The sequence below is a fragment of the Genypterus blacodes genome, unplaced genomic scaffold, assembly GCF_046128005.1.
Source record: "Genypterus blacodes isolate CSIRO-AG114 ecotype Tasmania unplaced genomic scaffold, CSIRO-AGI_Gbla_v1 ptg000181l_1, whole genome shotgun sequence".
NCBI classification, from domain to species: domain Eukaryota; kingdom Metazoa; phylum Chordata; class Actinopteri; order Ophidiiformes; family Ophidiidae; genus Genypterus; species Genypterus blacodes.
The window spans coordinates 147,501-160,264 of NW_027466982.1; the positions used below are offsets into that span (position 1 = coordinate 147,501).

At 53.1% G+C, this 12,764-nt stretch overlaps 2 protein-coding genes across 3 annotated transcripts in view; both read right to left on the minus strand.

Annotated features, from left to right (window-relative positions):
* Window positions 1–4,085, minus strand: part of myo15b (myosin XVB) — a 19,859-nt gene extending 15,774 nt beyond the window's left edge. The window contains exons 1-12 of the mRNA XM_076167918.1: window positions 3,975–4,085; window positions 2,763–3,761; window positions 2,478–2,651; window positions 1,781–1,845; window positions 1,594–1,657; window positions 1,401–1,510; window positions 1,243–1,317; window positions 1,060–1,153; window positions 710–813; window positions 510–573; window positions 287–400; window positions 52–213 (exon numbers count right to left, since the gene is read on the minus strand). Of these exons, the coding sequence (XP_076024033.1) occupies window positions 52–213; window positions 287–400; window positions 510–573; window positions 710–813; window positions 1,060–1,153; window positions 1,243–1,317; window positions 1,401–1,510; window positions 1,594–1,657; window positions 1,781–1,845; window positions 2,478–2,651; window positions 2,763–3,761; window positions 3,975–4,085 (2,136 nt within the window). The remainder of the gene's footprint in view (window positions 1–51; window positions 214–286; window positions 401–509; window positions 574–709; window positions 814–1,059; window positions 1,154–1,242; window positions 1,318–1,400; window positions 1,511–1,593; window positions 1,658–1,780; window positions 1,846–2,477; window positions 2,652–2,762; window positions 3,762–3,974) is intronic.
* A 2,246-nt stretch (window positions 4,086–6,331) lies between these two features.
* noc3l (NOC3-like DNA replication regulator) lies at window positions 6,332–12,150 on the minus strand. 2 transcript variants are annotated; one of them, XM_076167934.1, is made up of 21 exons: window positions 12,018–12,150; window positions 11,231–11,435; window positions 10,981–11,107; window positions 10,733–10,887; window positions 10,567–10,635; window positions 10,361–10,491; window positions 10,112–10,273; window positions 9,928–10,021; window positions 9,583–9,758; window positions 9,306–9,434; window positions 9,093–9,224; window positions 8,891–8,971; window positions 8,699–8,799; window positions 8,535–8,607; window positions 8,380–8,443; window positions 7,864–7,935; window positions 7,491–7,672; window positions 7,259–7,387; window positions 6,982–7,079; window positions 6,804–6,888; window positions 6,332–6,680 (listed from the first exon to the last, which is right to left on the minus strand). In XM_076167934.1, the coding sequence occupies exons 1-21, from the start codon at window positions 12,024–12,026 to the stop codon at window positions 6,516–6,518; spliced, it is 2,439 nt and encodes an 812-aa protein (XP_076024049.1). In that variant the 5' UTR covers window positions 12,027–12,150; the 3' UTR covers window positions 6,332–6,515. The 2 variants fall into 2 exon arrangements, with proteins under 2 accessions (XP_076024049.1, XP_076024048.1); XM_076167933.1 differs by having other exon boundaries at window positions 10,361–10,494.
* Between the last annotated feature and the right edge of the window lie 614 nt (window positions 12,151–12,764).

The window sequence follows — 12,764 nt, forward strand, 5'->3', positions numbered from 1 at the left end:
CACACACACACACACACACACACACACACACACACACACACACACACACACCTCGTAGGAGCTGAAGCAGATGTTGCCCAGCTGCAGGATGGAGGAGAGGACCGCCCACACGGTGGAGATCTGCTCGGCGTGGAGCCCGACGCTCTCCAGGCTCTGGAGCAGCAGCAGGAAGTCCCTCTTGTCCCGCTTCCCCGTCAGCTCACAGGCGCCCCCCTCAGACGGAAGGAAGACGCATAAGAGACCGCCGGCACAGAGTGAATATGAGGAAGAGGAGGAGGAAGAGTACCTGGTTCAGGTAGTAGTACGTCTCTGCGCCCTGCAGGTAGAGATCCTGCTTGTCCCAGTCGTTCAGTCCTGCCAGCAGCTCGTAGAAGACGTGATAGTTCCTCTCCTCCGTGGCCTGCAGGGGGCAGAAGCACCACAGAGGAAGAGGAAGAGGAAGATTAGAGCACAGATGGAGATGGAGATGATCACACCTCCTCCACTGTCTGCTCCTCTAATGTCCTCACCTGAAACACAATCCTGGACTTCTCCAGGAGATATTTAGACAAGGAGGTCCCGACCACAGCCCCACTGTGGACCAAGGACAGAGTGAGACACCTGAGTCCACACAGACAGGAGAGGGAGAGCAGAGTGGACAGAGGGGAGAGCAGAGTGGACAGAGGGGAGAGGCAGAGTGGACAGAGGGGCGGTGGGCAGGTGGACTCACTGGAGGATGTGGATGTGCAGGTACTTGCCAAAGCGGCTGGAGTTGTTGTTGAGGATCGTCTTGGCGTTCCCGAAGCTCTCCAGGATGGGAAAGACCTCCATGGGCTGGGGCCCCCCAACACAGAGAGAGAGAGAAGGAGCGGCCCTGTGAGATGATCTACTAATGCAGTACAGCTGTTTGACCAGAGGAGGGCGCCAGAGGAACGACAGAGGGCTCGACTGGCTGCAGCTTCACTTTACTTTACTTTACTTTACTTTCATCAACATGTGGAGGCAGAAGATCCTCCTGTGTGTGTGTGTGTGTGTGTGTGTGTGTGTGTGTGTGTGTGTGTGTGTGAGACAGGGGCCTACCTGTCTCAGGTGGCTGCTGCCGGCCTGGTAGGAGGAGCTGAGGTAGTGGATGATGAGCTTGGTGGCTTCAGTCTTACCTGAACCACTTTGACCGCTGCAGAGGAGAGAGGCGGAGCATCAGCCTGGACCACAGGGGAAGGAAGCTGCTAGAGACAGGAAGTGACAGGAAGGGACAGGAAGTACCTGATGATGATGCACTGCTCCTGGGCGGAGGCCTGCGAGCAGCTGAAGGCGCCGTCTGCCACGGCGTACAGGTGTCTGCATCACAAACACAGAGTCAGACAGGTGGAGGTGCAGCGGTGCAGAGTGAAGGTGGAGCAGAGGAGGAGGAAGAGTCTCACGGGGAGTTCCTCTGCTGCTCTCTGCCCTGGTACCGCCGCCGCAGGCTCTCTGTGTAGATGTTCAGGGGCTTGAAGGGGTTAATGGACAGCAGCATGTTTCCTATGTACGTCTGGAAACAGAGAAGCAGCCGGTGTGATGTCATCATGAACACATGTGGAGCTGGGTTGAAGAGGAGAGGAGGAAGAAGCTTACGTAGATGCAGAGGCGGTGGAACCTCTTCTTCAGGTTGAGGAGCACAGAGCTCTCACACACTTCTCTGAGGAACACACACACAGGGACACACACACACTCACTCACAAACATCTCAGAGTCTGTGTGTGTGTGTGTGTGTGTGTGTGTGTGTGTGTGTGTGTGTGTGTGTGTGTGTGTGTGTACTCACTCCAGCTGGGACAGGTCCTCCACCTCGTCCACCTCCACCGCTCGCCCGCTTCCTGGCATCACCACCTGATGGACCCAGACAGAAGGGCGTCACCATGGCGTGCTCAGAGTCTGGGGGCGTGGCTCAGCTCCTCTTCCTCACCTCACCTTCACACCTCTGCCTCCATCTTGTCTTCACGCTAATATGGCATCAGATTCCCAAGCCAGTGAAGCTTCAGAGGCAGTGATGCGTTCAGGTACGTTTTGTTAACGCTCTCATAACCTTTCCTCTGAAGGTAACCAATCTACTTCCTGTCTGTGCGGCGGCGTGACAGCCGATCCTCTGCATCTCGTCTGTATTCATTGTGTCGCACAGAATAGCAAATAAATAAACCAGCAGCAGCTTTATGTCCTCAGGCTACAAGTGATGGAGTACAGCTGTGGACACGCCCACCTCACACACGCCACAGCTCAGCGTGTTAGGGTGCAGGCTCACAGGGCAAAGTGGGGAACGGGGAAATATCAAATATCAAAACTGTCTCTCCATCTGAAGCTCCTGACTGAATCTACATGAGGCTGATCTGAGACACACACACACACAAACACACACACACACACACACACACACACACACACACACACACACACACACACACACAGCGACTCAGCCTGGTGTGTGTAGTGAGCACTGCGGTCTCCAGGGGGCGCTGTAGAGTTACCTGTGTGCTCATAAGTCGACTCTCCAGCATTTCCTGGGTGGGGTCCTCCGACTCCCAGGGGCCCCTGCCATTGTGGGCGGGGCCTGTCCTGGCTCGGCCCTGGTCTTCATAGCCGGTCCACTTCAGCTTCTCCACCGTCTGGTGGGGCAGCAGGTTCTCAGCCCGCAGCCAGTCCTGACCACATCAGGACCACATCAGGTTCAGAGTGTTACTGAGCCCCCCCCCCCCCCTCTCCTGGTGTGTGTGTGTGTGTGTGTGTGTGTGTGTGTGTGAGGCTCCTCCTACCTGAGGGTCTCCGCTCATACGAGGGTTCACAGCCCAGTGCACCTCTGGGGGGCCGACGGTGTAGAGCCCCACCTCCCCCATCAGCTGGGCCACCTCCCTGTCTGCGTCTTCTTCAAACAAGGACCGGACCCCCGACACCCCTGCCCCCCCCTCTCTGGCTGCCAGGGGCTCTGCGGAGGACCCGGGAGTCCCATTTGCGGCTTCCCTGCCCGGTTCCGGCCCCTCGGTCCGAGCCGGTCCAGCCGCCCTGGTTCCCCCGGAGAGGTTGAGCCGGGTCAGACTGACCTGAGCAGAACCCAGCTTCCCTTTGGCGGCCTGGAGAAGACCAGCTCCCTCTTGGTGGTCTGAGGCAGCCCTGGTTCTGCTCCCTGTACCGGAGGGTCCTGCGGGCGCTGCCGTGTCCGGGCCTGACCCGGGGCCCCTCTCTGCTGCCTCTACACTGGGCCCCGGGCCTCCTCGTCTGGGGGTCTTGATGGATTTGAGTATGCTGAGGTCTGGTTTGACAGGAAGTACCAGCCTGGCCCCTGGTCTCGGTGGTTTAGGCTCAGAGGTTCCTCCTGTAGATCCAGAAGGTCCAGATGCTGCCTGGGCGGCCTTTGCCTTGGCCAGTTTGTTCATCCTGGGCAGCACCACAGCGTATTTGGCCTCCACCTCCCTGTCCTGTCCTGTAGCTGCCTCCTCTTCCTCCCTCTCCCCTCTCTCCTCTCTCTCCTCCCTGGCTCTCCTGCTCCTCTTACTGGCCAGGCTGGTTTTGCTGGCTGCTCTCATGGCCATGCTGTGTTTCAGGAGGTTGCCCTTGGGTTTCCTGGCGGTCTCTTTCTGTTTCAGCGCCCGCAGTGAGAGCCAGCGAGTGACGCCGATGACTGTGGTCCAGGCAGAGATCTTCCTCCTGAGACGGAAGCCTGTAGGCATCTTCTGCTGCAGCCAGCCGGAGACGCGGCGCAGCGCCGTGGCTCCTTTCCTCGCCGCCCTCACAGAGTCCTGGGGTCTGCTGGGAGCCTCCTCTGCTGCCTGGACCGCCTGAGGCCGCTCTGATGTTTCCTCCTTTGAGAGCGTCTTTCCCTTTCTGAAGCGCAGAGACGCCATGCTGACCTTACCCAGGAGCAACCTCTGCCTCTGACCTTTGACACCACTTCCTGTCTCAGACGCCAGCACTTTGCCTTTCAGAAGCCTTAACCTGTTTTCTCCTTTGGTGGCTTTGGTCACCATGGCTTCTTCTTCTTCTTCTGCTTCTTCTTCTTCTTCTTGCTCTTCTTCCCCTTGATCTTGCTCCTCCTCCTCCTCCTCCTCCTCCTCCTCTGGCTCCGCCTCCTTGGTGACCATTCCTTTCTTGGTCTTGCCTTTTGCTGGCTCCAGGTCTTTCAGGGCCTTAGCTTTCTTCTTCTTCTCCTCCTTGGCCTTCTGTTTGGCCTCCTTCTCTGCCTTCTTCTTCTCTGCCTTTGCTTTCTTCTTCTCTGCTTTCTCCGCCTGCTTCTCTGCCTTCGTCTTCTTCATCATCTTGTGTTTGGACCCCTGCTCTGGCTTGGAGGGAGGCGGAGTCACCTGCTTGTCCTGGTCTTCATCGCTGACGGCAGCCTCGGATGCTTCAGCTTCCTTTCCACGTGCCTCCTCTTCCTCGCTGGATGCTTCTTCCTCAGGGTCGCTCCCTGGTTTGGCTTCGTCCGACAGGTGTTTGTCCGACTCCTCGTCTGCGGTCTGTTCGAGATTGGTTTGGGTGTCGGATTCCTCCTCCTCCTCCTCCGCCTCCTCCTCCTCTTCATCACTCCCCTGCCTCTCCGCTGGCTCTTCACTGCCACCCAGCTCCTCCTCCTCCTCCTCCTTCTCCTCCTCCTTACTGGTGTCCTCTCCTGTCTCCTCCTCTGAGCTTCCTGGCTCCTCCTCCTTCCTGGCTGGTTGCTTGGTGACCCTGCCTGCGTCTCTTCTTCTTCTTCTTCTTCTTCTTGTTTTTGGAGAAGGTGCCGGTTTGTTGGATTTATTTTCTTTGATTCCGTTTCCGTTCTCATCCTGAGGCTGTGACCTGCCGTCTGTCGTGGGCTCCTTCCTTTCCTTCCTTTCCTTGCGTCCTTCTCCTTTGTGTTTGTTTGGATCTTTCTTGTTCCTCCTCCTGGTCCTGCTCTCTCCCGCCTCCTCGCTCTCTGCTGTGGTTGAACTCCCTCTGCCCTTCTGTTTGTCTCTGGGCCGTCCGTTCCTCTGATGACTTCCTCTCTTCGCCGTCTCTTCTTTCTGCTTGCTGCCGCTCGTTCTCCCACGGGACTTCAGAGGCGACATGCTGTCACTTTGATCTACAGCCTGAAACTTCAAACATGTGGACTTCATCAATAAAATAATAACGTTGGGCTGCCAAGCAACAGAATGAGAAGCATGACAGGTGAGTGACAGCTGTGAAGAGAGGAGGAGTAAAGACTGAGGGAGTCAAAGCTGCTGCATCATGCCTTTATAAACAAACACAGATCACATGATCAGAAAGATAAAGATAAATATAAATCCAGTTTAGATCCAGAGGAGCTTCACTCTTTCTGTAACTGATCTCAGTCAATCATCTGAGCCGTCACCGTGGAACTGGAAATACTTACATCAACACAAACATGATCATATTAACCCCTCACACGCTGGATGAACCTCATGCAACACAAAAACTTTAATCTGCAGGTCAGATCTACACAGCAGGGAAAGTTCCTCTTTAGCTGCTAAACGGCTGTGTGTGTGTGTGTGTGTGTGTGTGTGTGTGTGCGCCCTGTGAGCGCTGGTTTCAGTGTAACTTACCGGGCGTCTCAGGTGAAAGTCTGCATGTCTGGGGGGCCTCAGGGTTCTGCAGGTCTCCCAGAGCCACAAACACTCAAGTGACCCACCCACCGACACACACACACACACACACACACACACACACTCAGTAAGGAGTGTGTGTGCTTTGTGTGTTGCCTCCGCCCCCACACACACACACAAAGTGTCTTTAAATAAGTAACGAGCGTTCATCAGGTCACTGAGCTTCAGGTCTTTAACAGAGCAGCTGGAGGACGAAGAGGAAAGGTGAGAGGAGGAGGAGGGGACAATAGGTGTTGATGGAGGGGGGGGGGGGGGGGGGGGGGGGGGATTCCATCAGTGTGTGTTCTGGAATGCTGAAGGCGTCACGATACACCAGCAGTTTGACTCAATGTGAAGATCTTCATCATCTGTCAGTGTGTAGATGTTCTTCTTCTTCTTCTTCTTCTTCTTCTTCTCTTCAGGTCTCTGATGGACCTCATGGATCCATGAACACGTCTGAACTGAGTCCACCTGGATCAGGTTGCAGACTGAAGGCAGTTAGGAGACAAAACGCCTGATGGTTCGCTAATGAGGAAGTGAGTGTGCAGGTATAACACACACACACACACACACACACACACACACACACAGCATGATCCGCCGCAGCCACCAGGGGGCGCTGTGGCTCCAGGGTCAGATCCTCCACCTGAGTGTTACCCTGAGTTCAGCTGCGCCCCCTGGTGGTCGGCCTGTGGGCGGAGCCGTGACCTTTAGGGTTCAATCTAAGGATCCCTGATAGAGTCTGAACTTAGAAACACAAACAGATTTAAATGTTTTTATTCTTTACAAGGTTCATTAACAACTTAACAAAACTGTGACCGTGTGTGTGTGTGTGTGTGTGTGTGTGTGTGTGTGTGTGTGTGTGTGTGTGTGTGTGTGTGTGTGTGTGTGTGTGTGTGTGTGTGAGCACAAAGGCTTCAACTAAGACAGCGGACACACACTAACTCCTCTTCAGTGTGTGTGTTGGTCCACATGTGTCACGGCATCTTTACAATGTGTGTGTGAGTGTGCTGTGCTGAAGTCTAGCTCCGCCTCCTCCTCGCTGGCAGTCAGAATGGCGTGCGCTCGGCTCTGCAGCTCAGCGTCCAGCAGCGTCGCTCCTGCCACAAAACGATCCTGACACACACACACACACACACACAGAACAGTTTATCCATGGGAAACAATGACTCAATGAATGTGTGTGTGTGTGTGTGTGTGTGTGTGTGTGTGTGTGTGTGTGTGTGTGTGTGTGTGTACCTTCTTCTTCGTGCTGGGTGCGGACACTGGGGGGTTAAAGGTCATGTCTTTCACACAGTAGTCATTGAACAGCTGGAGCGGGGACCTGAGGAGGAAGTGTGTGTGAGGTCAGTGAAGCTCACCCATTGGTTGGTCTGTGTGTGTGTGTGTGTGTGTGTGTGTGTGTGTGTGTGCGTACCTGCGGCTCAGCTGCACACTGAGTGCTGTTGATCCTTCACTCTGAGCTCCGTGACACAGATGGACTGCAAACCGCCGAACCACCGGGTGGTAATGTCTCTGCAACACACACACACACACACACACACACACACACACACACACACACACAAACACACACACACACACACACACAGGGTTACTCTGTGGACCTGCACAGTAAGTGTGTGTGTGTACCTGCAGAGTGTGTGTGTGTCTGTGTCTGTGTACCTGCAGGGTGTGTGTGTGTGTGTGTGTACCTGCAGAGTGTGTAGCTCCCACAGTGCAGTGTTTTGTGCGTTGCAGTGTTCGGGCTCGTCGACCTCTGGGAGGTAAAATCCACTGCCCTGAACCTCGTTGTCCAGGAGGAGGTCAGACTTAGGGAAGGCCTAACACACACACACACACACACACACACACACACACACACACACACAGTCAGACGGAGCCTGGTTGCCTGGTTACGTCCTGCTTTGGGGGAAGGCGACTCACGTGCATGGCGGCCCGTGTGGCGGCGAGCGCTCCCACGCTGGCGTTGGGCAGCGTGTGCACACTGAGGGTGCTCAGACGCTTGATGAAGGCCATGGCCCTCTGGATGGTCACCTGCTTCCTGCGCCGCGTCAGCATGGCGTCCACGCACCGCAGCACAATCATGATGTCATCGTTTGGCGCCCCTGAGGTAAAGGTCAGTGTGGACAGGAAGTCGAGTCAGAATCACATTTCAAACTAAAACATCAAAGCTTTCATCTGGTTTGACTCTTTCACATCCTGTCACTTTGACTTCCTGTTTGTGTTCACGTAAACATAATGCAACAATCAAGCTATGACATCACTCATTTGTGAAACAGGAAGTAGAGACGCTGACCTGCGTGGAGCCGGGGCAGCATTTTATAAAGCTCAGAGTAAAAGTTCAGAGGGTCCACGGTCAGGACGTCACCTGGAGGACACACACACACACACACACACACACACACCGTCAGGAGAGACACACACACACGCACACGCACACACACACACACACCTGTACACACACACACACACACCTGTATACACACACCTGTGTACACACACACACACACACCTGTACACGCACGCACACCTTTTCACACACACACACACCTGTACACACACACACACCTGTACACACACACACACACCTGTACACACACACACACACACACATGTACACACACACACACCTGTACACACACACACACCTGTACACACACACACACACACACACACCTGTACCCACACACACACACACACACCTGTACACACACACCTGTACACACACACACACACACACCTGTACCCACACACACACACACACACACACACACCTGTACACACACACCTGTACACACACACACACACACACCTTGGCCTGACAGGATGGTGAACACCGTCTGGATGCAGTGCAGACTCTCTCTGTTTGTCAGATCCTGAGGACGACAACAAGAAAATCAATCCATCAGGTAATCAATCACATCCCGTCAGGTGTAAGTTGTTTAGGGGCGTGGCTAAGTGACTCACTCCTGATTGGATGAGGCTCTGCAGCACAGCCAGCAGATCATCAAAGAACTCCAGGTTGATGAGATGAGCAAAACTGACAGGAAGTGACATCACAGTCATCACAAACACAGACTGACAGCAGTACGACTGTGTGTGTGTGTGTGTGTGTGTGTGTGTGTGTGTACTTTGCCAGGCCCTCCAGCACAGCAGGGAGCAGCACAGATTTCTGAGCTTTCTTCAGGATCCTGAAGTAGATGAGGAAGACGATGTTCAGAGTGTCTGTGTGCTGCAGGAGGAAGAGGAGGAGCGTTTGGTCATCTTCATCACTTCACACACACACACACACACACCTTCAGCTTGTCTGATCTGTGACTCACCAGTTTGATCTTCTGCTCTTTGTTCTCAGAGGCGTCGGCCTCCAGCAGCTCCTTCTCCAGCTTCTCCTCAGCCTTCTTCCACTGCACACACACACACACACACACACACACACACACACACACAGGTTTATGTCCAAGAACCAAGCAGAAGAAGAAGTGAACTTATGTCCATGAAGGTCCAAACAAAGGTAAACAAACGCACCTTCCTCTGCATCCTGGACAGATTCTTCCTCCTCTCTTTGTTGTTCATGAACTTCTTCTTGGGCGCTGTGTCCTCGATGTCCTTCTTCATCTCCACTTCCTTGATCCTCAGACTCAGCAGGGTCCTCAGCACCTGGGGGGGGGGGTGCATTAGTTTGGGTGTGTCCTGTGCGGGGCGGTGCTTAGCTTGCATCTGGGTGCGTTTGTTTGTTACCTCAGGCTGGACGTTGTAGTTGAGGCTCTTGACGAGGCCTGAGATGACGCGCACGGCCGCCAGCGCGGCTCCGCCCACTCTGTCCTGCTGAAACAGCTTCCTGAACGCCTCGCAGCACATGGACGACACCTGCATCACCACGGCAACATGAGCAACCAGCGCAGCCACACACAGGAGGTACCATGACACACACACACACACACACACACACACACACACACACACACACACACACACACACACACACACACACACACACACACACACACACACACACCTTCTTGGCACGGTCGTTCATCAGAGGAACGAGTGTGACGATGATGTTGTTGTGGAAGTTGAAGTGAGGCAGAGCGAGCAGCAGCTCACACAGGCAGCGCACGGCGACCTCAGCCAGACCGCTGTACGACTGAAGACCCACCGCCTGACTGCGCTTCTTCTTCTGCTGCTTCCAGTCTGGAGGGGGGGGAGGGACATAAAGGTCACTCCTGCCTCTGTGTATGTGTGTGTCACTTTGTGTGTGTTTCTGTGTGTGTGTCTCTGTGTGTGTGTCTCTGTGTGTGTGTCTCTGTGTGTGTGTGCGTGCGTGTGCGTGTGTGTGTCTCTCTCTGTCAGTGCTCTGTACCTTTGATGATCTGCTCCAGGTCCTCCAGGTAGAACTTGTACTGACTCAGCAGTCCCTCTTCAAACTCTCTCAGCTGCTGAGTTTCCTTCTTCACCTGAACACAACAAACACCGGCTCACTGTTAGGGTGCGCTTGGTTTGTGTTTGGGTGTGTTTGGTTTGGTTTGTTTTTGTTTGGGTCATACCTTGGTTGCCTTTTCCTCTGAGGTCAAAGGTCGTATCCTGTAGGTGGGGGCGATGTCTTTGAAGATCTCCATCAGAGAAACCATCACCAGCTTCCTGATCGTCACGGCGACGCAGGGGTCCGACTCCATCAGCATGGCCCGCAGCTCCTTCACACGCCGTATCTGACACACACACACAGAACCGCTGTGCTAAGCTAGGCTAGCGCTTCGGTCATGCTAAGCTAAAGGCTAACGATGGTGCTAGCTTACGCTGGTGACGGGGGCGGAGATGACGGCCGAGCTCAGGCCGGCGATGCGGAGCTTGGCCTCGCTCAGCTTCTGGACCCTCAGCTCCTCCATCTCCTCTGCTGAGAGCGGAGCGCTGCTCTCTAGCTCCGCCTCTGCTGAGGACCACACATTACATCACTACACACACTTCAATGAGGAAGCAGCCGCTGAGGTCAAAGGTCACTCACCAATGTACAACTGCTCCTGCTCAGTGGCATCCTCCTCTTCCTCCTCTTCTTCGTCTGGCTTTGTGATGACTGCAAACACACACGGGAAGTGACAAAGAGCAGAAGGTCAACATCTGCAGCACACAGGGCATTCTGGGAAATCAGCCAGGCGGCTGTGACCTCTGACCTCTCTCCAGCCTCTGAGGGATGATGCCCGTCTTGTCTTTGATTGGCAGCAGGTGAATCACCTCCTTCTCCTCCGTCTTGGCCATCTTCCTGGGAACCTTCTCGTAGCTCCGCACGACCTCCGACCTTCTCTTCTTGGCGCCGTGCACCGGCCCACTGAGACACAACACACAAACCTCCGTCACTGAATGCACTAGTGTGTGTGTGTGTGCGTGTGCGTGTGTGCGTGTGCGTGTGTGTGTCTGTTACCATGCCGACAGGTCCCTGGTGATGAAGGAGGCCTTGCCGGCCATGTGGCTCATCTGCTGCAGGTCCTCTTCCTCCATCATGTCTGTGGGAAGGCTCTCCAGAAACTCCTCTTCCTCCGCCTCTTCCTCTGCACACATTTACACTTTAAACATTCTGACTGCGCTGCCTTCAAAGACCTCAGGAGTTCTCAGCACCTCCATCCTAAGACCCTGTCTTGACAGGCTCACTTCTTATCAGTCAACCCACTCACCTGGCGTCTTCCTGTAGGTCTCCAGTGGGCGTGGCTTACTCAGCACCGTGTCCTTCACCGCCTGTCTCAGCTTCTTCTGCTCCTTCCTGTGCTTCTTGTCTGCGTTCTGCTGCTTCATCTGCCGGTTCTTCATCTTGTTCTCCAGCTTCAGGTCGCTCGTCTTCAGCAGACGCCGGAACGTCGGCTTCCTCTTCTTGGAGCGTGGCTGAGGGACGAGATCAACCAGACGATGTTAGGCTGCTTACTGATCAATACATGATAGGAATCTGATCAACTCTATCTATAACATGTTTTACTTTACATGTAAGGACACATGGAAGGACACATGTGAGGACACATGTGAGGACACATGTAAGGACACATGAAGCACACATGTTAGGACACATGTAAGGACACATGAACACACATGTAAGGACACATGAAGCACACATGTAAGGACACATGAAGCACACATGTAAGGACACATGAAGCACACATGTAAGGAGACATGAAGCACACATGTAAGGACACATGTATGGACACATGAAGCACACATGTAAGGACATGTTAAGTATATGAACGTAAAGTGTGAACGTGCTCGTGAGCGCGTGCAGCTTCGTGACTGTAAACACGTGATGAGAAAATAAGACTAAAACGTGGTTTCCGGTCCTATTAGCTTTATAAATGAGGCTCAGTGTATTCTTCAGTCAGATCTTCATTCAGATCTGCCGACATGATTTCAGATCATGAATTCTGTAGCGTGTGACTGAAGCCGCGTTCACGCGTTTCGGGTCATTTCGGTACTTACCGGTCCCATTGCGTCACTGTGTCCTAAGCGATTCGGTACCAGACGTAAAAAATTTAACTTTGTTGATCTTGTAAAAGTTTTGTTGTGTCGCGTGCTGCTGCGCTAACGAAAACCAGTGGGTCACCCGGAAACAGTTCATCTGCTTCCGGTATGAAAATGAAGCGTGGTAATTCTCAAGGCAACAAACGACATACAGGGCACATCAGTAAAGAGAGAGAACTCAAATGAGATACAATAGTAATATTTAATATAGAGCGTAGGATTTAATTCACAGAATTAAGATGGAACTATATAGAGCTGTTTATTCAATATCACAAGAGCCTCAGTTATTATGATCAACATTTAATCTAAGCCTCGTTGTTGTTTTGTGTTCTGCTCACAGTAAAGTTGGGTGGAGCTTTTATTTGATTGTTTATTGATTATTTGATTGGATGTCATGTAATGTTCAGATGCATCTTTTTTTTTTTTTTATTTCCTCAGTCAGAAAATGGCATCATGGGTAAATTAATCACACATGATTACTTGTCTTTGTCCTTTGATCACCTGTCCCTGCTCGTTCTTGACAGTTATTGACCGGATGTGTTCTTCCAGATGTTGGTGTGTTCATGAGTCTCGAGCTTCCGGTTTTAATTTGTCAACCTGAAAATCACATTTAAGATCAAACTCTATAACATTAGGAACATTTATCTGTTTAATTAACAGCAGCTGAAAATATTTTTGTTTCAGCACATTATTTAAACGTTCCAA